This window comes from Ruditapes philippinarum, unplaced genomic scaffold (genome assembly GCF_026571515.1).
Source record: "Ruditapes philippinarum isolate M1 unplaced genomic scaffold, ASM2657151v2 ctg21_1_1_1_1, whole genome shotgun sequence".
Lineage (NCBI taxonomy): Eukaryota > Metazoa > Mollusca > Bivalvia > Venerida > Veneridae > Ruditapes > Ruditapes philippinarum.
The window spans coordinates 131,939-159,024 of record NW_026857242.1 but is presented as its reverse complement, the minus strand read 5'-3'; the positions used below and the strand labels follow the sequence as shown (position 1 = coordinate 159,024).

Genomic DNA, 27,086 nt, shown 5'->3' with positions numbered 1-27,086 from the left:
CCAGCCCCTCTTTTATTAACTAGGGAGACCTAGTGTTATGAAGTCACAACTTGAGCGTTGTCTCAATATTTCGACTGCAAGACTGACCAATTTAACAAATTGCTATTACATAGATGCCAGTCGCTTGCAAAGGGCGACCATCGGGGAAAACCCTTCTGTATCTATAGTGTAAACCTGCAAGTTACTTTTTGAATTTGAAATATAAATGTGACACATACATAATTTGTAAAATAAGTCACTACTTGACATTTTCATAATGTACATATTTAATTTCAGAGAAGATATATAAAGACTCAATATTGAAGAACCCTGCTCAACTTGATCTTTTGGTGCAGACTTTAAAGGTAAGAGACTCCTCTTAGCAGAAATTTGTCTTAAATAGTTGCTAATTATTACAGAGGAATGCCTTTATTTTACAATTTACATTTGGAACTCAGATGTAATAAATATATTCCAATGATATTCAGTGATAAAAATGTTGCAAGATTCAAGAATTAGTTCATGTTACATCATAATTTCTGCTGCCTACACACATTGAAATATCCATATGTATGTGGAAGTCAGTTGTATAAATTGTAAGTTTATTTGATTGCAGATTTACATATAACTTGTTTCACTACAATGTATTTATGAACGATAATTGCAAACATCCAGTTAGAATAATAATAACCCTGCCCCCCCCCCCTCTCCCGTTCTATTATTTTTTTGCCCTTTGAAGGATTTTCTTCAATCTTAGCCAAAATGTTAGGTCAGTAAGGTTATTTGCTTAACATATGCTGACTTTCTGCTGCCTTAAGGTCAAAGTTACTTGTTAGTTGTTTTTGTTTCTGTTATATGCTATACCCATTGAAGAATTTTCCTTAAACTTGGCTCAAATGAACACCTTCAACATGATGATGTGCAAAAACTATGCTGCTGCTGTCCCAGGTCAAGGTCACACCTTTAAGTCAAATGTCAGACAAGTTTGTAAAGAACTGCCAAATCTACTCTTTGAGGGACTAAGGTTTAAACTCAAGTGTTCACTTTCAAAAATAATGCTAAATTAACCAACTTTTAACTCTGTATTATAGAGACAGCTGGGATATTCTTTATCCTTGATCTTGTTTATTGTGGTGATTTTCAGCTTGTTATCATTGTTATTGTTTTCATCTGAAATATTAAATGTCCAAAACTTTTCCACTGACTTTATAGAAATCATTATTATACAAACATAAAGTAACCTTTTACATTTAATATTTTCTAAAGGCTGAAAATGCAAAGTATTATAATAGATCTGCTTTATACATTCTAGAGGTAAGAATGTTATTGTAGGTTGCTGTACATATATAAATGAGAAGTTGTAACCTTATTGTGTAATAGTTTGTGTGTCTTGTTGTAATTTTATGAAGGTGAAATTTTCTCTAGCAAAGCATGAGTTTATATGTGTAGAATTCAACAGTGAATAAGTTAAACTAGGCAAATGTTTTAACGCAAATCAAATCTGTAATTTTGAAAATAAATTGAAAATAAAGCATTTTGTCTAACTTGAAATAATAATTTTAACATGCTTTTTGCATTTTAAGTGGGTTTTTTTAGATCAAAAGTTCTTCCAACCTCATTTGAGTGTCACTATGTCACTTGTGAATTATTTTTATAAGTGTATCTGATTAAAACATGTCTGTGACCCCAGTGGGTCACAGACTAACTCCTTGTAGAAAGGTAACCATGTTATACACAAGGTCATTCAATGCTTTAATGTCAGACCGTAGAGCATATTATTTTGCAGCAGTTTTTCATGAATCCTTTAAAAGATCATACACTGTCTAGTGTTATATTTTTTTTCATTCTAGTTTGTACATTATTTATATATATATATATATTGTAGAGTGCTACAGACCGTGCAGTACTGGTTAACATCATCAACATATGTAGTGAGTTGCTGGGAAAAACACGTATGTTATCATGTTTTTATGTAATTTTTTTAATGTGTTTATTAACCCTAAAAACATAATTGTATTTATTTAACTCTTAAATTCAGGGTTGTCATTAACGAGGCGGCAAAAATGCCTGTCTCAAATGCATTATGGGCCGCCTCAAAATTAAGAAAACACTCTTTGTTATGCATGATAAAGACAGAAATGACCGCCTCAATTTCAAAACAAACCTTCTGCAAAAATATTAATGACAACCCTGAAATTATGCCTACTAAATGTTTTGAACACTTAAAAAAATGATTAATGTAATTTGGTTTAACAACATACATTAAGGGTATCGTTGTAATTATTGTAGGTTGACAAGGGGGAAAAAAAGTTATTTTTTTCCATGTTTTGTGTAAAACTGATGTGTCTTTTATGTCCGTTTGTCCTCATTTCTGATATATGGTGAATTGGCCAATGTGTGTGATATATAGTTCATTACACTGATATGCAATCAAAGTTTGAAGTGAATAAGATATAAAAACTGTCACCTTTAATTTGACTGAAAACATTGAAAAATGCCTGTTAAAATAGCCATAGAACCAGAGTAAATGAGTTATTTTGCTTTACATTTACAGAAGTTGGAAAGAAAGCAAGTGCCTTTGTAAGTGTAAATGCTACAAATGTGGTGTTTCAAACCATGGTGCAGGAGTCAGAGGACAACAGCCCCTCTGAGGACTTTATGCTGACCTGTCACCATGTACTGTCACGGGTTGGTCAAAAAGGTAACAATCCTTTTCTGTGCTGGTATCTTTCATAAGAAAGTTTATTGTTTTTATTCTAAGATAGTCCAGCAATAAGTTTGAAAATGTGTCACCTAAGTGCAGTTACATGTTTTCCTATTAAATTTTGTAAGGATTTAACCTGTTACTGCACTAAGGTAACAACATTAGATTCTTACTCTTGATTGAAAATGGAAATTACATATTATGAGGTTAATGAAAAATATCTTCAACAATAAAGTAGCATTTGCTTCTGACCTCAATATTAGTAATTGTGACTACTTCACACTGTAACATATACTGCCAGCTTGATTTGCTATCAGTTTACTTTCACATTGTTAATTAAATAAGTTATTATACCCCCAAAAACAAAGTTTGGGGGGGTATATAGGAGTCACCTGGTGGTCGGTTGGTCGGGCATTCGGTCGGTCGGTCCAGACGTCCGTTGCATTTTCCTTGTCCGGAGCATAACTTGAAAACTAATGGTTGGAATTCAATATAACTACATACAATGGTCAAGCACATTGAGAGGAAGTGCAGTGCACAAGAACCATAACTCTATCTTGACTAATTACAGAGTTATTGCCCTTTGTTACTTTTCCTTGTCAGGGGCATAACTTGAAAACTACTGGTCGGAATTCAAAACAACTTCATACAATTGTCAAACACAATAAGGGAAAGTGCAGTGCACAAGAACCATAACTCTATCTAAAGTAATTACAGAGTTATTGCCCTTTGTTGCTTTTCCATTGCTTTTTTTTTTGTCCGTTGCATTTTCCTTGTCCGGAGCATAACTTGAAGACTAATGAATGGAATTCAAAACAACTTTATACAATTGTCAAACACAATAAGGGGAAGTGCAGTGCACAAGAACCATAACTCTATCTAAAGTAATTACAGAGTTATTGCCCTTTATTACTTTTCCATTGCTTTCTTTTGTCCGAACCATAACTTGAAGACTAATTGTTGGAATTCATTATAACTTCATACAATGGTCCAGCACATTGAGAGGAAGTGCAGTGCACAAGAACCATAACTCCATCTTGACTTATTACAGAGTTACTGCCCTTTGTTTCTTTTCCTTGTTCAGAGCATGACTTTAAAACTACTGGTTGGAATTCAAAACAACTTCATACAATGGTCAAGCACAATAAGGGGAAGTGCAGTGTACAAGAACCATAACTCCATCTTGACTAATTACAGAGTTATTGCCCTTTGTTACTTTTCCATTGCTTTCTTTTGTCCGGACCATAATTTGAAGACTAATTGTTGGAATTCATTATAACTTCATACAATGGTCAAGCACATTGAGAGGAAGTGCAGTGCATAAGAACCATAACTCCATCTTGACTAATTTAAATTACAGAGTTATTGCCCTTTGATACTTTTCCTTGTCCAGTGCATGACTTGAAAACTACTGGTTGGAATTCAAAACAACTTCATACAATGGTCAAGCACAATAAGGGGAAGTGCAGTGCACAAGAACCATAACTCCATCTTGACTAATTACAGAGTTATTGCCCTTTGTTACTTTTCCTTGTCCAGAGCATAACTTGAAAACTACTGTTTGGAATTCAGTATAACTTCATACAGTTGTCAAGGACATTAAAAGGAAGTGCAGTGCACAAGAGCCATAACTCCATTTTGACAAAATACAGAGTTACTACCCTTTGATACTTTTCCTTGTCCGGAGCATTACTTAAAACGTACTGGTTGGAATTCAAAACAACTTCATACAATTGTCAAGCACAATAAGAGGAATTGCAGTGCACAAGAACTATAACTCTATCTTCAGTATTTATAGAGTTATTGCCCTTTGTTCTTTTTCTTTGTCTTTCTGGACTTATTACAGAGTAATTCAATTTAAACTTCATCAATGGCCAACCACATTGAAAGGAAATGCAACATACATGAACCACAATTATCTTTAATTGCCCACAACCATAACTCTATATTTCAATTCTTTTACAAGGTATTCTGTTACTAGTAACATCCTCATTTCCAAAGCAGACTCGTGGGGGTATTAATCACATTTAGTGATAGTTCTAGTTTTCTCCTTGTGGCTGAGAGGTTGCCTGTTGATGTATCAGAATTACAGCTGCCATTTAATCCTGTGTGATTGTAAGAGGCGACTAAATGGTTTGAATTACTGGAGTCTATGCATATCTTAGCTCAAGCAGGTGAGATGGTTTTGAAACCCTGGTGTTGCTTTAAGTTTAGTTTGCAAGACCCAAGGTTAGCCAAAATCATCTTTCCTATTTCGGCACAAATACAACCTAAATTTTGTTGGTGCCGCGTAAAACCAAACCGAACAAAAATAAAATATACGATACATAATGATGTATAATGATGTTTTTTGCTTCCCTTTCAGATCGAAAATTTGCCTTGAAAGCAAGATTGAATAGAGCATTGTTAGTGACCTTGAACTTGATAAAGAATAATATCATGAACTTTCGTAACCTTTTGATCTTGCTACCTGTGTTTAAACTCTACACAAATAACAGTAAGTTCTTTTTTCCTTTAATACTGGAACACAAAAATATATTGAACTGGAGAAAAATAAAGTGATGATTATTTTATATGATATATTTCTATATTTTCAAGTAGTTTTGAAGGTAAAAATGTTTCAACATTTTTGTTAATTTATATTTTAACGATATGATTTTCATTAAATATTTCAGGAAGCTAAATGTGCTATATATATATTTAATTAAATTAAAATTAATAAGTTTTTGCATTTGTTATAAGAAGCTCCTTCTTTTGAAATGGTTGGCTTAGTACTGTAAGCTTGTTTCAGGGAAGCATACATCAGTTTCACTTGTTGCGTTTCAGTCAGCGCTAAAGACATTTTATATGTAGAATAATGCCATGTATCATGATCTATACCTTTCAGGTGTGAACTCATCATATTTAGGGAAGCATAATTCTATTCCACCTATCTGTAAGATAGTGTTACAGTGTAGTCGCAAACATGCCAGTGCCTTAAAATATGGTCTTGATATACTCAATAACTTCACAAAGTCAAGTAAGTGTTTAAAACAATATTTATCTAAATATCTTCATAGTGTTCAAGGATTAATGTGACCACACAATACTAGTGATGCTTCCATCAAGGGATGGAGCATATATATGCCTTGTTCATCCGTAGACTCACATAACTGTGGCATGTTAAATGGACACAATTCTGGTATCAATTATATTTATTTTAGCTGAATTGTGATGAAAATTTCAAGCTTATTTTAATCACTTAACCTTTATCAAGCCTATTTCCTCATATGAACCTTTGCTAGTATCATAGCATAATATTATTTTCTTTACTAGTGATCACTGATATATTTTCTTATAAAGACTATCTTGCTTGGTATGCAAAATGTATGTAAAAGTTACTTTGTATTATTCAGAACATTAAATACTTTGGAAGAATGGAATAGTGTTTTGGTCAATGTGAAACAGAGGATATTTTTCCATCAAGAAATATGACCATCTTTTACAATACTGGTCTGGTTCTATGCCACTACAAGTCACTATTAAGTGCATGTTTACCTGTCTATTTAAATTATGACTGTCTACATGTATTTAACAGGAAACAATGCTGCAAGGACTATTGGTGGTGAATATGTTCCAGCTATATTGTCCCTGTACAGTGACTGGCATCAGGCAGACACCAAACATAGACATGTCAGCATTAGAAAAGGATTGCTCAACATTCTCAAAAATATAACAAACTTACGTATGTATCTTATATGATGTAAAATATGTAAAACATTATAAACAAAAATATCCACAGGAAATGATAAATACACATTATTACTTTATTAAAACAATTTAGAAATTTAAAAGTTAAGATACAGAAGCAAGCATTTGGGCAAGAAATGATTTGTTCTTATTGAAGTAAAAATTTTATTTGTTGTTTTAGGAACTTCTTTTTAGCTTCAAAATTGAAGATATCTAACCAATGAGGACTTCCTTAAACTTACAGTCAGGATTTTTGAAAAAGGTTTTTGAACATAAGTTAAAGTAATCGTGTGAAAGTCTGTATTTTAGAACTTGATAGACCCATAAATCATGCTCTGTTTCATATGAATTGTGTTAAGGACCATTTTGAAATACAGATTGATGAATTACTGAAATTGTAATGTTTTACAGGTTCAGGTAGGAAAGCCCTTGTTGAAGCTAATGGCATACGGGTATTGTATGAAAGTGCCCAGGATGTTATTGACTGTAGAGAAATGGAAGGACTTATTCTCCTTGCCAGTGTTATCATGAGAAAATGTTGCCCTAGAAACAAACTACCACTAGGAAATATACGTAGTGTTGTCAAATATGAATTACCAGAATCAGAATTGTACCCTCCTGAAGGTTTAGGTAAGTATTGTAGAATATTCATGATTAAATATTGTACAAATTTCTTTTGGGATAAAGTGGACATGTTTTTCATCTGCTTATTTAAGAAATAAAAGACAGCACTGAGGGCATTCTATACTTATAGTGACTGATCAGTCACCCTGCAAGCTTTAAACAGAAAAGCCAAAGTTACTGTGTTCTATTTCTTATATTATGCTGCATTCTTCTGTTACATAAAGGAAATCATATTGTTGAAATAACAAAACTTCTAGTAAAATGTACAGAACACTGTTGGCAGTCAGCTTGTATAATGCATGCTTTTTAAAAATATACCTTGTGGTTACCACTGCTAAATTTTAGAGGTTCAACAAAAAGATAGTAATGCCTGCTCAGGCAGTCTCCATACTTTTTGTCGCACTGCTTATGTCCATTATCAATATTATATTATATATAGGCCTGCTAACATTTATATGAATAGAGAAGAAACACATTAATGTAAGGTATAAAGTCTATGTTTATAATTATGCTTGAAGCATTGTAAATGTTTATAGCAAATGAATAATTGAACTGAATCAAAATACTGTAAACATTTGCATGATTAAAGCCTTCTTTTTCATTTGTAACATTAAATTATGGATATTATAGTTTATCTATGCATGTTTTATAAATAATGAAGGCCTGATGTGGCTATGTTGTTTGAAAGGCTAGATGCTGTTGGTTCTGATCTTGCTAGAATGTGCACTTCTTTCATGCGTTTAAACTATCTTTTAGCAAAAGTGAGATAGTTTTACACACATAATGACAGGGTCTTCCTCCACCAATAAAACATTAAAGCTACCAAGACAAAATTGGTAGTGTAGGTATGACTGAAATACAAATTTACCAAAGAGAAACCTTTAATGATTTGTACTTTTATCATGACAATGCATATATTTCAAACCAACATGTTTTATAATTCTGATCTAAGACACTTACCTGTTTAAATGATAACATTCCCCTTTACATGGTAATATTGATGTAGATGATTTACTTATATTTACAGAACCAGGAGGGGCAAGGAATACAGAGGGAGGGGATAGTGATAATAGTTCACTAGATGATGATGATGATATAGACAGTGATGATGAAAGATTCAAAACAGACAATATTGATGAGGTATACTTGTATGCTGGGTTATGCTACATTTTTTCTCACCAATCTGAAGAATTACAATTTTTTGTACAAAGGCAATCCTTTTTTGCTTGTTTATTAGAAGAATAGGGAGAGCTATGATTCTCACCAAGGCATCAGCATCACATTTTGGTTAAGTTTCTGCGCATAAATTGGTATCTTTAAAATTACTAAAGGGAAAGGGTTGAAACACTTATTTGGTAGCATAATTGGAGGTCATTATCCAGACTCTTTGTTTTACTATCAAGCAGTGAGAATAGTTGAGCATGCCTTCCTACCAACAGCTCTTGTTTGAAACAGAGAATTACTGGTTCAACACAGATGTACTCTTTGAATTTTGCTTAGTTTCTACAGAGATGTTGGATATTATTTCACGAGACACCTTGTCTCATTGATGTAATGCATTGTATCCATCTGTATTTCTTCCTGTTAATTAAGTCAACGTTTACTTTGTATAGTCACTGTGTAAAATGTTATTTTATTATTTATAGATTTATTGTTATGCCGTTACTTGTTTTATTGCTAAACACTATCCTTGATTACAGATAGAGGATGATGTATGTAACTCTAGTCCCGAAGCTTTCAAACGTTCACCTGAGGACCTGAAACAGTATAATCAATTTTTCCCAGAATTGTTTGAAATTGATGTTCAGGAGCCGTCAGAATCTGTGGTTGTTCCCACAGCATCATATGATACTGTGATAGACAGAGAGAAGTTACGAGGCGTTTATCCAGTTTCTACAGACAGTTTACATAAATCAGTATCATGTCCATCATCCATGTTTAGAATTCCATCCAATTCTAGTGAATATTCTGATAGTTCGGGATACTTTAGTGGTTCTAGAACTGGACATTTACCAGAAAATTCTAATGAAGTTGAATATATAGAAAGTTATGGCCGATCAAGTACAGCCAGTGCAATTAATCTCAAAACAGGTGCTAGTGTGATTTCATTAGATTTTCCCTCGTCAAGCAGTTCTAGCAAATCAGGAAGTTCTAAAAAGTCAGCAAACCAAAGATCAAAGAAAGCCAAAGGTGGTTCAAAACGTGCTGGAAAGGATAAGAAGCCAAAGAAAACAACAAAAGACAGTCAATCTGGTCAAGATGGAATGGGATGTTTCACTAATGCACTGTGTATCACACCAATACCAACTGTGATAGATCAAGACGATGATTATGATCCAAATATTTCACCATGTGAGGATGATGAAGATGTGTTTGATATAAAACCAGATCCATTACTTTACCAGGAGATGGGACGTGCTACAAAATCTGTGTACAAGTTTGAAAAACTCGCGTATCCAGATCTGTGTGGAGCAAGGTCACCTCTTGACATAGAACCATTGTATCATAGAAAATTTGGAGTTCAAAGGTCAGTAACTGTTTATATTTAATAAATGTCACACAGGTCAGGTTTCTGAGGTCTTTCCACTAAAGCTGAAAAGTCTACATATTTTAAATAAATAAATAGAAAGTGACGATGTGACCTAAAAACCAGATTAGATAAAAAAAAGATGTCTTGGGATATAACCATGATCTCTTAAATGTCAATACCATGTATTAGATAAAAAAAAATATTTAAAAATCATAGTTACTATGTAATATTTCTTTCAGAGCAAAAGTGTTTGAAGACATTGATCGTATGATTCACCCTGAACTTGTAATAGACAGAGACACTTATGACCTAGATGCTATAAAAGCCAGAACTGGTGCAAACTATTCATCTGATAATACAAATATCTCCAACAGGGATGAATTCAGGTAATTATTACCAGTACAGTTAATGCTCCGTATTATTTGTTCTAATTAACAATCTTAAGGTTATTACAAGATTCAAAGGTTGTTTGACAGGCTGACTTATTCTTTTCACTAGAAATATTTATCATGAAAATTGAAAGTGATGAATGGTAAATGTGCAGACGTCTTGATACCAAAATTCAAATGGTGTATTGGTATGAGGTAGAGGCAAAAGAGGATTTGATTTGAATTAAACTTGCAACAATTAGCATGTGAAACTTGATTTATACAATTAGTATGTTTACTGTTTCTATGAATTTAAGTTTGGCCTACAACTTTATATATAAAGAAACTGTTCAGCAAGAGATTTTGTTTTTGAGTAAATTTATTTTGAGAGATGCATTTGATTTCTTTAACTCAACTCTCAACTCATGAATTTGTGATATAGGCCACTGGCCCTTGACACATAAATGTACAATACAAAAACATTTGTAATCATCTAAAAAAGGTAATTGATTGTGGAGATGTTTAATGTTTATACAGGGTTGGATCAGGTGGAAGATATGAACCAGGTCCTGATTGTCTTAGATTCTCATCACAGTTTGAAAGTGGAAACCTGAGGAAAGCAATATTTGTAAGTAATTGTTTATAAACAATTTCTATGTATACATGAAGTCCACATACTCGTAAATACATGGAATTTTGTTACCTGTCAGAACTTGCAGTATGCCCACTCAAAATCTGGGGGTACACAGAAGTTTAAATGTGTTTTTAGCTCACCTGTCACAAAGTGACAGGGTGAGCTTTTGTGATCGCTTTTCGTCCGGCGTCCGTCCGTCGTCCGTCCGTTGTCCGTCCATCCGTAAACTTTTACTTTAAATGACATCTCCTCAGAAACCACTGAGCCAATTTCATCCAAACTTCACAGGAATGTTCCTTTGGTGGTCACCTTTAAAGATTGTTCAAAGAATTTAATTCCATGCAGAACTCTGGTTGCCATGGCAACCGAAAGAATAAACTTTAAATATCTTCTTTTAAAAAACCCAAAGAGCTAGAGCTTAGATATTTGGCATGAAACATCTTCTAGTGAGTGTCTACCAAGTTTGTTCAAATAAAAGCCCTGGGGTCAAAATTGGCCCCGCCCCAGGGGGTCATTGATTTTCCCTATATGCATATAGTAAAAACTTAAAAAATCTTCTTTTAAAGAACCCAAAGAGCTAGAGCTAAGATATTTAGCATGAAACATCTTCTAATGAGTGTCTACCAAGTTTGTTCAAATAAAAGCCCTGGGGTCAAAATTGGCCCCGCCCCAGGGGGTCATTGATTTTCCCTATATGCATATAGTAAAAACTTAAAAATTTTCTTTTAAAGAATTATAAGAGCTAGAGCTAAGATATTTAGCATGAAACATGTTCTAATGGGTGTCTACCAAGTTTGTTCAAATAAAAGCCCTGGGGTCAAAATTGGCCCCGCCCCAGGGGGTCATTCATTTTCCTAATATGTGTATAGCAAAAACTTAAAAAATCTTCTTTGAAAAAAAACCCAAATAGCTAGAGTTTAGATATTAAGCATGAAACATATTCTAGTAAGTGTCTACAAAGTTTGTTCAGATAAAAGCCCTGGGGTCAAAATTGGCCCCGCCCCTGGGGTCATTGATTTTCTTTATATGTGTATAGCAAAAACTTAAAAATCTTCTTTAAAAAACCCTAAAAGCTAGAGTTTAGATATTAAGCATGAAACATCTTCAAGTAAGTGTCTACAAAGTTTGTTCAAATTAAAGCCCTGGGAACAAAACTGGCCCCGCCCCAGGGGTGTCATTGTTTTTAACTATATGTGTACAGTAAAAACTTTAAAAATCTTCTTTTAAAAAACCCAATGAGCTAGAGCTTAGATGTTTAGCATGAAACATCTTCTTATGGGTGTCTACCAAGTTTGTTCAAATAAAAGCCCTTGGCCCTGCCGGGGGGGGGGGGGGAGAAGGAGGGAAGGGGGAGATCATTGTTTTTCATTATATGTGTGTAGTAAAAACTTAACATCATGAAACATCTTCTAATGGGTGTCTTCCAAGTTTGTTCCAATAAAAGCCCTGGGGTTTAAACTGGCCCCACTCCGGGGGCCTGTATACAGGTGAGCGACCTCAGGGCCATCATGGCCCTCTTGTTGTTTGTAAGAACATTTTAGTCAACATGTTATTAATGAACAGCTGTTTCACTTAGTATTACTACCCACTAACACAGACACAAACTCATCACATAAGGTAGCAATATAACAGCCATTACAATCACTGATCTTTTGTTAAGTCCATACGGTTATTACCAATAACCAAATTTTGTATATCCGAAATTGTGTTCATTTATTTCAAAAGGTCAATTGTTAACATTTGTAAAGCTCACAATTGAAGTTGAAGTAAATTGTTAAAAAAAAATCAAGTTACTGACTTTGTTGATCATTTGCGAACTAAAAATACTTTTTGGCAGTTGTAAACTTGTAAATATCCAAAACCTTTTTTCTTAAGACAGAACATGTGATGTAAAGACGTAGCTAAAATATTTACGAATCAGACTGAGATGACTTTTTGAAAGCAGACATGCAATTGAGACCGAGTTTAGACCGTACCTAACAATTGGTAGATGGCAACGACATTTAATTGATATGCATATTAGGCTATCCCAAACATTCATTCTGATGATTTTACTTTGCGTGAATGTACCCCATGCTTACAATTTTTATGTATGCATGTAGATTTTTTTGCAGTGTAGTGTGTGAATGGGCAAGCTGGCTTGATAAAAAACAATGATTAGAATTTTTTTAAATTTTGTTATGTTTAAAAAATGCAGCAGATACGAAACAAAAAGATTGAAATGCAAACTATATCAATTTGCCGAGCATTAAAGTTTGGTTTATACAGAATTTATTTTAGTTTGATTGTGCAGGAAGCTATAAGCTTATAAACACACTTTCGAATCCGTTCCTGGAACCAACCAGTACTGAGCAATGAGTGTAAAGTTTCTTGCTCAAGGAAACAACGACTTGCCCCTGTCAGGGTTTGAACCTATGAGGCTAGCGATCATTAGATTACTAGTCCGAAGCGTTAACCACTTGGCCATGCCGCCACTTATAGCATTAAAGTTTGTAATGTTATCACTGTAAATAGCTACTCCAAGTCAGTATCTACATGCAGTCTGACTAGAGTATTTTACTGCTGCCTAACTTGTTTATTTTAGCACTTTGTTTCATAAATCATTTATTGACAGTTCTAGATCAAAAGCATGGCAAGTCTATTTCTTATATTTAGCAGTGTCATACCCAGCAAAAGTAAAATTAAATCATAAAAAATTGCTGTACTTGTTACATGATATAAGATATGTATAATTACAGGTGAGAGAATATGAGTATGATCTGATATTGAACCCAGACATCAACACAAATCACCATCATCAATGGTTCTATTTTGAGGTATCTAATATGGTAGCTGACAGACCATACAGGTTTAATATTGTCAACTGTGAGAAATTGAACAGCCAGTTCAACTTTGGTATGTATACTTCCTATTAAATAAAAACGACTTTATTTGAGAAATATAGTTAATTGTAGAGTAGTAATTGTATATTTTATCTGAACTGTGTGATTTTCATTCCAAATTACTTATACAAAATGGAATATGTGCAAAAATTAAAAAATAACTACAGTGTATGAGCAAAGTTTGAAAATTCTAATACTAACATAACAAAGTTTTAAAAAATGGCCATTTTTGCAGTTTTATTAATACTAAGCTTAACAATTTGAAGAATATGGTAAGATTTCCTTCTTTTACAGAATTTGCATCCACTTTGCTCATATCACTGTTCTTGCATTTAACTTGGGAATACTTGAAAGACATAACTATTTGAAAATGCTATGCCCCATGTTTGAATTACAAGTTTGGTTAAGGTTTTCCTGTTGCATCTTTTTCCTCTGAAGCTTATTAAGTATTTGTTTGAAACTTTAAACACTTGTTTATTGGCATCACTTTTAGAAAGTGCATATAGTGTTTAGAAACAATTCATTTGCCTTTTTAAATTCAGATTTTTTCACGGTATTGCATTAATTTCCGATACTTAAAATGTCGGGAATAATTTATACAATATTTTGGGGGCAATTTGTTACTGTCTAAAGGTCAGAAACATATTTTAGGCACTAGTCCTGGACAATTTTTAGCCTTTGAAAAAGGTTTCAACCCTTATACATGTACCATTATTTGTTTACTTTCAGGAATGAAACCACTGTTGTTTTCTGTAATGGAAGCTATGGAAAATCGGCCATATTGGGTGAGAACTGGGACAGATATCTGTTACTATAGAAACCATTTTACACGCAGTGCCCAGGCAACAGGAGGGGTGAAAGGAAAGACATATTACACTACAACATTTACTGTTACATTCAAACATAGTAAAGACGTCTGCTACATGGCCTATCATTATCCGTACACTTTTGCAACTCTTCAGGTAAATCTATCTGCATTTGTAATTAGAGCTATTTCACCTTATATACAATGTAGCTAGGTTTTCTTTAAATTTACCCATTGGCAGACTTATTTCTGAATTGTTTGTAGATTATACTGATTTATTTTAGTTTGATTGTGTTGGAAGCTATAAGCTTATTGAAACACTCTTGAATCCATTCCTTGAACCAATCAGCACTAAGCAATGAGTGTAAAGTTTATTGCTAAAGGAAACATTGACTTGCCCCTGATGGGGTTTAATCCCACCCAGCTAGCAATCTTTAGATTTCTAGTCTGATGTGTTAACCACTCAGCCATGCTGCCACTTACTGAATTAATTTTGATTAATGGAGAAGCACCTTGTATTTTAAACCAGTACAACTTAAAATCTTTCCATGAAAAACAGTCTCTGTATGTCTTATTATCAACAGTGTAAAAAATTGATGATATTTAAAACATTTCTATTATCAGAAAAATTATCCACTTTCTATATTAAGGTTAATTAATATGACAATGTGTAATTGTGATGTTGTTTTGAATGTTTTCTATTATCAGATGCATCTAGTCCATTGGGAACAGGCCGTGGATTGTGAGCAGGTGTTTTTCAGGCAACAAACCTTTTGTGAGACAATGTCCGGTAATCCGGTTTCGGTGCTTACTATAACTGCCAGACCTAAATCTGAAACTCGAGAGGGTATTGAAGAATTTAGTAAGTATATAACAATTCCTTCATATAATTATTTGCTCTCATTCTTTGCTGGATTTGATCTTGTATGCTAGTGAGGGCAAATCATCAGTGATTATAATTATAGTGATATATATAGTGATTATTGGTAATTGAATGTGTTCAGAAAATTCTTATATCCAAATGAATAGCTGGCTGACTTAATATCCATCATTTCCCTCTCCAGGAAAGTACTTCAAGTCGAATCTCAAATCATACCATTGAAGATACTTGCATTACTGTAATGCTTGCTGTAGTAGCAAGCCCTAGCTCTTATAGCTTGCTAATAGTTTTTTTTTATTTTCATAAACAGGAAGCAGACCATATATATTTCTGTCTAGCAGAGTTCATCCAGGGGAGAGTAACTCTAGCTGGGTTATGAAAGGTAAGAATAGACACAATGTTCTTTCCCTTTGTTTGATGAATTTTACAATAATATCTGAAATAATGCTGATGATGGTGCTGATGATGATGATTTTGATGATGATTATGATGATGACTAGGAAATGTACGTTCAGTTGCATAACAGGGGTACCTGAGGTCGTCCTCCCACAGTAAAGCTGGAATATCAAAATAGAAAATGACACCTTGGAAGTGTCAAAAGTTTGTTATGATATAGAAGATAGAAAAATTAAATGTTCTTGATTATTTTGTCAAGTTTAACCATAGATTTATGTACTTTAAGTTACTACTTTCATGTTAGTTTCTCATTTGACTTTGTACTTTTCAAAATGTTTAACAGCTCGTTATTTGAGATATTATGGTGATTTATCACATAAACCGCGGCGCAGGAGTGTAATAAAGCCATTTAATAAAAACGATATTACACTAGACGATATTACACTAGTGTAATAACACTTTGACGTCACGTCATTTGCGCTATAAACATAGCGTTAAAGCCCGCTAATGTTAGCGTGACACTATAGGCGCGTCAAAGAAAAATTACTCTTGATAACAGTTTACCGTTCTTATTTTATATATGTGATAAATACAATATTATATTTGTGTAGATTCAATACTAAATTTATTGAACTCGTTGAATAAAACAATATTATGCTCGCCAGAGGCTCGCATAATATGATTTTATTCAACTCGTTCAATAAATTTAGTATTAAACCTACACTCATTCAATACCCTCTATATAACAATGGACATAATACTTTTTTCAAGGTGATATGTGTGATATATTGTAGGCACTATAGATTTCTTGTTAAGCAGAAGGCCAGCAGCCTACAGACTACGCGAAATGTTCATATTTAAAATTGTTCCTATGCTCAACCCAGATGGTGTTCTCAATGGAAAGTAAGTTCATTTGGTTGTTTTGATATTTTTTTGTTCAAATGAATTTTTACATTTTATTTGCAGGTAAAATTGTTTGTAAATTCTTTTTGACGTTTCAGTTCATGTGTTTCCAATGTATGAAACATGTAAGAACTTGCAGTAATTTGGACAGTATTACACTGTCAAAGAATTCTAATTTTAAGGCTTAAAACTTCTTATGTATCAGTTTGTTTTGTAACTAGATGTTTATCATTTGTATGTGTTTGCTTAAATTATGCTTCATTTGTACATATTTCTAGTGACTTCAGATCTTTTGGCATCTTTTGGCATTTTATATAATACTTTCTTTAAACATACTAGACTTTGAACACTAAAAAAATTACTTCTAATTTGTCCTATGATCTACATAATGTGACAAGAAATTGTTTCTGTAATGAAAACATATGTATCTTTGTTTTCAGTCATCGTTGTTCACTGGCAGGCGAGGATTTAAACCGTCGCTGGGACAATCCCTGTCCTAAACTACATCCTACCATATATCACACCAAGGGCCTTTTACAATACCTACAGATGATCAACAAAACACCTCTGGTAGGTTTTTACATGTCATGGTTTACATTGTGTGCATTAGTTTCATGGTGATATATTAATTTTTACAATGTTATATGTTTAATATTATTCCACTTTGGTATTTGAATAATTTTGGCTTTGTATGTAAATTGACATTTGATATACAATGATTTATTTTTGTGCATTTTCCAGAAAAATGCCTTCATGTAGATTAGAGAAGCATTTATTGTTCTGCACAGGTAGAATTAATTGTTAGGTAGAATTAATTGTTATGCTGTGCAGAATTCAAAGTGGCTTACTGCCATGATCTGGCAGGTAAACCACCACTACTGCTATTGATTTCTTATAACTTATGTTAAATGGTCAATAAGTTGACATAGATACTAGACATTGTTATTCACATCAATAATGTCATGTTTACAGGTATATTGTGACTATCATGGTCACTCAAGGAGGAAGAATATATTTATATATGGCTGCAGTGCAGCGATGTCATGGATTGTCAATGATACCAACAACCCTGGATCTACAGGAAACAAGATAGAAGATAATGGCTTCAAAGTAAGATAATACTGTCTAAACATGCAAGTCTATTCTATATCAAAATACAGATATATACAATATTAAAAGAATAAATGTTTTCGTACATTTGATAGTTGTTGCTTTTGTTGTTTTCCTATGCAATGCTTTAGTAATATGGTTTGCCAAAAAATTCACACAAAAAATGAAATATCAATCATTCTATTATCTAACACACTTCGCACTATTTCCATATCAAACAGATTATGAGATAGGAAAATCAAGTGCATTATTACATGGTATCTAATTTTTCTTGCATAATACTAGTATAATAATGCATGGTCTATCATTCAAATGCTTTTTAATTAATCACTGAGGCCTGTCAGCCTTATATTCCTGCATTATTCTACAACAATGCACTCAAAATTGATATCTATTTCCTAATTACACATTGCTGAGGCTCACATGGAAGATTGGGAAACCAAATGTTAAAGCCTCATTAGACGAATTGAGTTTGTTAACCTCGATAAATTTCTAAGGTTTATGGCTTAGAATACACTTTGTTGTGTTGAAGTGGCTTTTCTTTTAATAAACTGGTTTTAAAATTTCATATGAAATGTCTTTAATTTCAGACACTGCCAAGAGTGTTAGACTGTATAGCTCCACAGTTCTCTCTGGCAAACTGTAGTTTTCTTGTGGAGAAGACCAAGGAGGCTACAGGACGTGTTGTGGTGTGGCGACAGATTGGTGTCAATAGAAGTTACACTATGGAGAGTACATACTGTGGTATGGATAGAGAGGGGAAATACAAGGTAACTTAATTACAGATTAAAGTCATCAAATACAGTATATTGTGTAATATTTACATATTTAAAGATCATAGGTAACAATGAACAGTAGAGTGTGTATTTACAGCAAGGGACATACTAAAATACAAAACAAAATATAAACAGCAGAAATTCTGATAATTGCCAATCAGCTTGTATGGCTGTTTGGCGGGTGTTGATTAAATAGCTATGTGTGTTATTACAGTCTTTGTGTGTGTTCTTATGTATGAGACTATATGCTTTAATTGTTATCATTTTTATTGCCATAGTTTTATTTGAAAATAAACAGAATACATTTTGTTTGAAATCTTTAGAGACTCTGTCACATGATAATTACATGTATTATCTTTCCTGTAAACTGATTTATTTATTGCCCTTTGTTACGTCTTTCGTAACTCACTTGTTAACATTGACAGCTCAAATTGTGTCATTAAATTGAGACAATACACAGGTGGAAATCCCGATGTCGCAAGTTATTTTTATAAGACCTTCCAGCTTTGACTTACAGAAGTTCTACTGGAGAATAAGTTTTGCAATGTCAATGATTATTATAAGTCTCATTTTATTCATTTTTTTAATGAAACAGAAGATAATCCATGGTAGTCTGAAGAATATGAAATGAAAAAATTGTATTTAAAAAAACATCAACTTATTTCTTAAATATTTCAGGATCAGCATATTTCTACATGGCATTTAGAAGAAATGGGTCACAAGTTTTGTGAAGCATTGTTAAGGCTTGGACGGGGTAGGACCTCATATAATGCAAATTCTGCCATGCCTTCAGAAACCACATTAGAACAACTTGGTGCTTATGGAAATCCGCAAGATTACATGTAAGTTTTCATAATTTATATTTTTTGTAAATGTTATTCCTGTTATTACTTTATTTAAACATTGTGTATTTAAAAGTTTGTTAACTTTGTTTCCCTCAAATACTACATAAGTAATTCTAAGTTAAAAATGCAACACTTTAAGTGTGTTGCTTGTTCTTTCTGTTTATGCTGTCTTGTATCAGTGTATAGTTTTGAACTTCATGTTAGAGGCAAATGGGATCTTTTTTGGTATGTTTGCTTCTTTGAGAGCTGGCATTAACTTTGCATATTGTAGTGGTTAAGTTAAAAGAGATGCTGTTTGTGAGGTCTTTGCCATGGAATCAGTTGCTCTCTAATGTTATGTAGAATTGTCTTTGGAAGTAGCTACCCAACTAGTTTACAGAACCCTGATATCTTATAATTATTCATACAGTACATTGTAAAATAACCTTTATTGCATAATTAAATTCATTTAATTCTTAAATAAGAATAAGAAAGAAAATATATATCAGTACTATATATGTTATATATTAGCAGTGTATGTTTTATATTACAGGGATGACGTACCTGCCAATCTCCATTCTATAGAGGAAGAAGATAAAGATTATTGTGATCTGTTAGCTGATGATGAGTCATCATCATGTATTGATACCCCGGATGATGATGATTATGATGAAGATATGTAAATCATCACTGACTTAATAATGGTGATGATGAGTATAGTTACAGTGATGATGAAGATAATGGGAAACCATCACCTTAAAGAAGTCAATCAATGATAATGATGATCGCTTTGGTCACATTGATGATGATGATTAGGATGATGATGATGATAATGATGATGACTTAATATATAATTAATTAAAGTGACAGTTTGCTCTTTCTTTCATTGTCAAGTTGAGTTAAATTAGTAATATATTTGAAAAGAATGGCTATTATAATAGTGATTGACAAATAATGAAAGGCGAAATATGTTTTAGGAAACAATATAGAAACTACCTGAATTATAAAAAGACTGGCACACTTTTTTTAAGATTTGAACATAAGTGATAAATTGTGAACTATATTTTAGGAATTTCTGTTGGTGACGTGGGTTATTGTTTCTTTTTACATAGTCGGATATAAAATTATTTTTATTTTTACCTGTTCACTGACCATTTACCCTTGAATTGGAATTATGTCCCTTTATTAAGGATGATGATATATAAACTGATATATTATAAGTTATGGTTAGGATAAAACACTTTCATATTTTATCAACACAACATCAAAGTCATCAAAATACAAATTACTGAATTATTAAATGAATTTATGTTTTGTTGAGTTAAAAAGCTTTGGAATGAAAAAGCATTTAGCTTCAGTTATTTGTTAAAGTTGCAAATTGTTGATCAATGAAATGTTGTTTTTTTATTTTAATTTATCAATGTGCTATGTAAATGTTATGTTTATAATTGTGGTCCAACTTTAAGAGACCTTAACCTTTACAAATTTCATAAGAACAGTCCTGTGATGAAAATCAGCAATTTTCTTGAAATTAAATGTTCTTTACTTCTTTTTGAATGCATTGATTTCTTCAATTTTAGCTAAATGGTATTCACTGAAATTGCTTAAACATGCCTTAGCTGATAAATATTTTTGTGGTATTTTCTTCAGTAATCCAAATTAAAAAATTATCATGTAACTTTATAATGGCAATTATGATGACGATGTATATAAGTGCCAATTTTAATAACATTTAAAAGAAAAAAATTCCTAATTTAATAAAAGATAAATAAGAACAAGAAGAAAAACCATTCTAACGTTCATGTAAATATGAAATATTTAATTTCAACATAACTTGCTGATTGACTATACAGAATGAAGATGTGTTAACTCTCACACTGCATATACAGTCTGTGTAGTTGGTTGTGGTCTGCACTGTTGGCTATTTATTAAGCACTTATTTTGAAACATTCCCTATAGATGACAAACCTATTTGTCTTGATTGAATGATGGACAAGTTGATTTGACATATTTAATGGAGTGAGGGTTAAGGTCCATGTTTTGCTTACCTGTGATAAGTTTATTAACTCTGTGGTATGTTCAGTTTTGATTAAAAAGCTGGAAGCAAAATTTCTGTGTTATATACTTGTACATGATCATACACAGCTTTTTGTATTTTATTTTTTTAAATTTATTTTGTTTCCTGTATATTTGTACATTTAAATTCATTCAATTGAAGTGTCTGTACATATAGATTGCCAATCATTTTGTTACGGTATGTGCTCGAGTTTTTTTTTTTTAAAGTTTTTATTTTCAAAACTACTGCTGCTGCTTTGTTTGTTAGATTACCATATTTGTGGTAAACAAGTCACATGTGATTGACTCTAGTTTTGAGCATTTTAGGGAGTAACCTTTATAATATGATATCATTGTATTGTGTTGTGACAGAGAGTGTTCAATAGTTTGTACAGAATTTATTTAAGTTTGATTGTGTAGGAAGATAGAAATATATAGACACACTCAAATCTATTCCAAAGAGTGTAATGTTTCTTGCTCAAGGAAACAATGACTTGCTTGTAATTGGGTTTTTAATAGTCTGATGGGTTAACCACTTTGTCATTAAGCCCCTCTATACAGCCGGGGAGTATTAAGGTTGTAGTCAGTAAGATTTTTCAATAATTGCTTTTTAGTTGGATGTTTTTAACAATTAATAGTACTTAAAGTTGGAGGCAAAAATAAACAGTATCAGTTTGTTTAAAAAATATATTAACTTTAGAAATATAATTATATAATCAGTGTAATATCATTTTAAAATATTCTTTATTTTTATAAGTAAATATTATAAGTATATATTGCATTGAAATTTCATAGGTTCACATATATATGTATATGAAACATGTTTGTTACTTGTTGAATGAACTAAATCTTTATATTTGGAAGTTGCATTAATTCTCATATCATTTACTTATTGTTTTATTGTTAAAAAAGTGTTCATGTTTGTTTGTAGTCTAGCTTTTGTTCAGTATTTTAGAAATTTATTTATGTTTTATTGATAAGTATATGAAATAATTGTAAAATGGCTAGGAAGTGATAACCATTGTGAAACTAGTGCCTTAGAAAATATTACGTTAGAATATATTGAAACTTAGATTATTAGTACTTGCACTTTACAAGGTTAAGAAAATTGCATTTTTCTGATGGTTGTCGGCCAAACCTTAAGTTCATTTTTGTCTGACTGTAAATTTATTACATATAAAAAGGCACTTAGATTAAAACAATAGAGAGTTGTAAATGTAGATAGGGAGTTACAATTTGCTGTTTAAGACATGCAACCAGATATACATGTATATCTTTGGCAAGGCACTTGGGCATTAAATATGATTCCGACAGTATCATTTAATATAAGTTTTATCGATAGTTACTTATACCGTATTTCAAATTATTTCTGTGTAGGTTAGGATGTGGACTTTAATTGATGTTTTTGGTTATATTGAGATTGAATTATGTAATTAAGTTTTACTTAATATATTCATATGTTTATAATTTTTTTTTGGAAAAGAATATGATTAGGTACAGCTTGTATTTTTATAGAATGTCTTGAATAGTATTTATCTAAATGTTCAAGATCCCAGTATCTTTTAATGTGTTACTTACAGAACAGTGTCAGTATTTTTGATAAGCTTAGATATCTAGTCATAGAAGAATGTATAGTTCCATATTTATGACTGATTTGATGAAATGTATCTTTTTTATTAGTGTCTGCACATACAGAATTATAACATGGTTTGCTTTGTTAATTGTCAAAGTAAAATATGTGTAATTATTTATCATCTTGAAATAGGAATAAATAATGTAGACAGAAAAATGTAATAGATTAGATACAAATTTACAACAAATGCATTATGGGAAATTCAACTTAACACTTTTATGTATTTTGACTCTGGATTTTGAAGGTTCAATTTTTAGCACAAATATTTGAGGAATAGGGAGAGCTATTGTACTCACCAAGGCATTTGTGTGAGTGTCTGCTTCGGCATTACACTTTGCTTAAGTTTTTGTGTGCTAGTCGGTATCCCCAAATTTACTGAAGGGAAATGGGTTGATTTTGAGCGTATAATAGGTTACTATCTAAGGCCTCTAACTCTTAAATGGATTTTGACAGAATTATGACCCTTTTTGAACTTTGACAATTTAACAATTGTGTTTTTTTTTTGCTCTTTTTTTTACTATGATGCACTGTGAAAAGTCGAGCACGCTGTCCTACCAACAGCTGTTTTAGGGATTAAAGAGCTGAAATAATAAAGCATATTCTTTGAAAGCAGATGTATACACAACATATTTACAGTTTTAAAGGGTGCCATTTGAATTATTAGTAAATTTTAACATAGCTATAAACCATAAACAAAATATACAGGGCAAGAGCTTGAGAAAGTGATTTCTAGTATAAAAAAGCCTACTCAATATTTTCATATAACACTGCATTTTATCATTTCACATCAATAGGTGCACTTTTCATATCTTTTTTCAGAGATTTTGTATATATAATGTGAAGATTTTATTGCATTATTGTTTTTGATTTTTGCTCTGGGACATTATTTGTGTTTTACAGGTTGTTTAATTTTATATGCCAGTTTTATAAGAAAAGGGGACAAATTTAATTAACATATGTTATTATATATTTTTTCAAATAGACTTTGGTTTATACTTATCAGTGTTTAAAAGGTTGAAAGAATAAAGTAAAATATGTATAGGATATTCATACAGTTGTCATTTTATATATACTTGAATTAAACAGGTTTTAGAAAGTAATGGACATTCATAACTTATCATAGATGAGTTTGACCTTGAACCTGTTGAATTTTCTGAAATGGACTTGTCAAGCTTCCATTTTTAGACTTTCCCTTTATCTACTTTGTGAATTTCAAAAATGAAAGTGTGACGTCAGTCCACCAACAGTATAGATCCTGGTAAGACTGCATGGACATGTAAGCTGGCCTGGCTGTATACTGGTTGCTATGGTTTCAACAGGTTATTTGTAAATATCGGTAAATGATTAAAAGTTTATATTTGATGACAGCCTGTGTAGGTTATCATATGATATTATATAGCCATAAAATGTTTTAGAAAAATGTAAATTTTTAGTGTAATATGAAGAAATACTTCCTGGTTATATACCAGTAAACAAGAATTAACAAGCCACATCATATGATAAAGAATATTTGAGATATCATGTAAAGTCAGTTTGACAGAAAATGTTCCTATTATTGAACATTCTTTCATTCTAAAACCAGAAACGTTTGTTACTGAAAATGTTTATGGACATTGATGAGTATAAACCAAATTATTGTTAAGCCTGAAAATGAATTAATATGGTTATTTTAAAGTTGAATCATATAACCAGTATTTATCATTGTGAAATGAAAAATATAATGTGCCTACAGTATGATGTAGTTATAAACTCTTTGTTATCTGAAACATAACATAACATCTGAAACATAACAGCCATAATGAAGATTTTTATTTTCCCAGAATTGTCTTTTGGTTTGTTTAGTGTTTTAAAGATGCTTAATGTTGTTTAAGCTAAGTTATACTAACAATAAGATTTTTTAACAAGTTTCAAGGGTTGTTAAGCTTTTATACTAAAAAAGATTAATTCACAATTGAAATTATTGTCTCATCAAAAGTCTACAAGAGAATAAAGTTATAAATGAAACTGCAATAAGGGTGTTTTGATTAATTTTGCTGGATTATAGGAAAACACATAACATTTAGTTATGGAAACTTTGTTAATGTCGAAAATGAAATTCAAAGCTATGTCAGCAAATTACAAGAAAGTGATACGAAATAGTAAACAAACTTTTTGATATTAAAACGTTTAAAGTAAATTTTGATGTTTCCGTTTAAAATAAAATCTGCCACAACTGACTGATGGAGCATTTGCCGTTTGAAATTGTTGAAGTTTTAAGCTTTTGATTGCATTTAGCATATGATTTATGTTCAGGCTTTGCATACATTTACATGTTTTAATCTGTGATATGTTATTTTTTAAATAATTTAGCTAGACATAGAGTTATAGAGGCATTTGGCCAGTTGTCCAACATAATCCAATACATTTTTAGCTCGACTTTTCTATGAAAAGGGGAGCTATCCTACTCGCCCCGGCGTCGGCGTCGGCGTTGGCGTCACACCTTGGTTAAGTTTTTCGTACCACCCCACTTTATTTCAGAAGTATTACAAGTATGGCTTTGAAACTTACCATACTTGTTCACCATCATAACCTCCATCTACAGACAAGAGTACATAACTCTGTCAAGGTTTTTGACAGAATTATGGCCCTTTTTTGACTTAGAAAGTGTATTGAGCTTGGTTAAGTTTTTTGTACCACCTCACTTTATTTCAAAACCATTGGAGGTATTGCTTTGAAACTGACCATACTTGTTTACCATCACGACCTTCATCAACAGACAAGAGGACATAACTCTGTCAAGGTTTTTGACAGAATTATGCCCCTTTTTGACTTAGAAAATACATTGAATATGGGTAAAATCCACTTATTGCCTTAACCCTTTGAGATATTGCTTTAAAACTTTTAATGCTATTACACATCATTACCCCCATCTGTACGCAAGAGAAGGTAACTCTGTCAAGGATTTGTTTTAAAAATTAAGGCCTTTTATCGACTTAGAATCTAAAAAAGCTTGATAAAATTTATCTATTACTTGTATTATAAGGTAACTATAATACTTTCACATACAAAGTCAAATCTATATATTATGCTGATTGTACAAAAATATACTGCTTCCTTGGCATAGATTTCTTGAAAAATTATGTTATTATGTCATTTACCAAGGTGTTCTGAGTGACGTAAAAATACCTTATTCTCTCAAAGTGGGTTTAATACTATTAAATTTATTTAAGGCTCAACTCAGTTTTTTTTTCTTTCTTACCAGCCCTCTTTTGACTTAAACATTTCAAACTTTGCTGCAGTGTTCAAGGGTATCACACAATTCAGTAAAATAATTCTTCACTAAATATCTTAATGCTCATGGCCATTGTTCACTTTAAAAATACAGAGATTCTTGTATTGCCTTTTACTGCAAAAACTTTTTTTATTGGCAAGCAATAAAAAAGTCGAGCGCGCTGTCTTACGGACAGCTCTTGTTAAAGTTTGTTATGTTCAACATAATTTGGTACCATTGAGACTGTTGTATTAAGCGACCATATTTGGCGTTTCCCTTCCGTGGTCGCTTATTACAAGTTTGTAGTTTTAAAGAATACCATCACTAGAATCAACTCCAAGGCTGCTAGTATATAACCTTTGTCTAGCTTATAAACGTTTTAATTCCTTATATTACATTTATTTGCATAGTTTTCTCCCTTTGTGTAAAGAAATATTAATGTACAGTAAAGGGTATAAAGAGAAACAAGCCAATACAGAATATATACCAGTTTCTGATTTGCACACAGGGAACCGTAGTTGTAATATTGTAGTTTAGCTGATTTTCCCTTGTTTAGCATGATATGCTGTATTGAATGCATTAGATTTTAATAAAGAAAAAAAGCATTTATATATTTATCTTCATTTTTATACACCTTAAAAATATTATAAACTACTATTGCTAAGCACCATTATTTGAGTGTGAATATTTTTTTGGATAATTTTATTTACAGCAAACGAAAGGTTTTAAATGTTGATTTTCAATTTTATCAATTCAGCTGAAGGACAAATCTTACACTATAAATGACTTTTACACTGATTTTGTGCTAGAGAAGAGGATGACCCCCCTCTTTGAAGATTTTTAGAACATGAGGCGTGCTTTCCAAATTTTGATTGAAGTCCGATGAGCGAGCTGGCCAGTTCATGCGCTCAATAGATTCCCGTTCGACCACCCTGGCCCTATGGGGGCGAGTATTTTCGTTCATTAGAATGAACTGATTGCCGACTGCTCCAGTATACAACCTA

At 32.1% G+C, this 27,086-nt stretch overlaps 1 protein-coding gene across 2 annotated transcripts in view; it reads left to right on the top strand.

The window, feature by feature from the left end:
* LOC132749165 (cytosolic carboxypeptidase 1-like) overlaps positions 1 to 26,691 on the top strand; it is a 43,147-nt gene extending 16,456 nt beyond the window's left edge. For both annotated transcript variants that reach the window (XM_060738865.1, XM_060738864.1), the window contains exons 4-24: positions 277 to 344; positions 1,865 to 1,931; positions 2,534 to 2,680; positions 5,049 to 5,180; positions 5,571 to 5,702; positions 6,261 to 6,407; positions 6,824 to 7,042; positions 8,064 to 8,176; positions 8,737 to 9,563; positions 9,806 to 9,952; positions 10,472 to 10,562; positions 13,307 to 13,463; positions 14,180 to 14,412; positions 14,964 to 15,117; positions 15,446 to 15,517; positions 16,326 to 16,434; positions 16,875 to 17,004; positions 17,407 to 17,544; positions 18,135 to 18,314; positions 18,999 to 19,162; positions 19,698 to 26,691. In XM_060738865.1, coding sequence (XP_060594848.1) covers positions 277 to 344; positions 1,865 to 1,931; positions 2,534 to 2,680; positions 5,049 to 5,180; positions 5,571 to 5,702; positions 6,261 to 6,407; positions 6,824 to 7,042; positions 8,064 to 8,176; positions 8,737 to 9,563; positions 9,806 to 9,952; positions 10,472 to 10,562; positions 13,307 to 13,463; positions 14,180 to 14,412; positions 14,964 to 15,117; positions 15,446 to 15,517; positions 16,326 to 16,434; positions 16,875 to 17,004; positions 17,407 to 17,544; positions 18,135 to 18,314; positions 18,999 to 19,162; positions 19,698 to 19,827 — 3,557 coding nt within the window. In that variant the 3' untranslated portion in view covers positions 19,828 to 26,691. The remainder of the gene's footprint in view (positions 1 to 276; positions 345 to 1,864; positions 1,932 to 2,533; positions 2,681 to 5,048; positions 5,181 to 5,570; positions 5,703 to 6,260; positions 6,408 to 6,823; positions 7,043 to 8,063; positions 8,177 to 8,736; positions 9,564 to 9,805; positions 9,953 to 10,471; positions 10,563 to 13,306; positions 13,464 to 14,179; positions 14,413 to 14,963; positions 15,118 to 15,445; positions 15,518 to 16,325; positions 16,435 to 16,874; positions 17,005 to 17,406; positions 17,545 to 18,134; positions 18,315 to 18,998; positions 19,163 to 19,697) is intronic.
* The last annotated feature ends 395 nt before the right edge of the window (positions 26,692 to 27,086 follow it).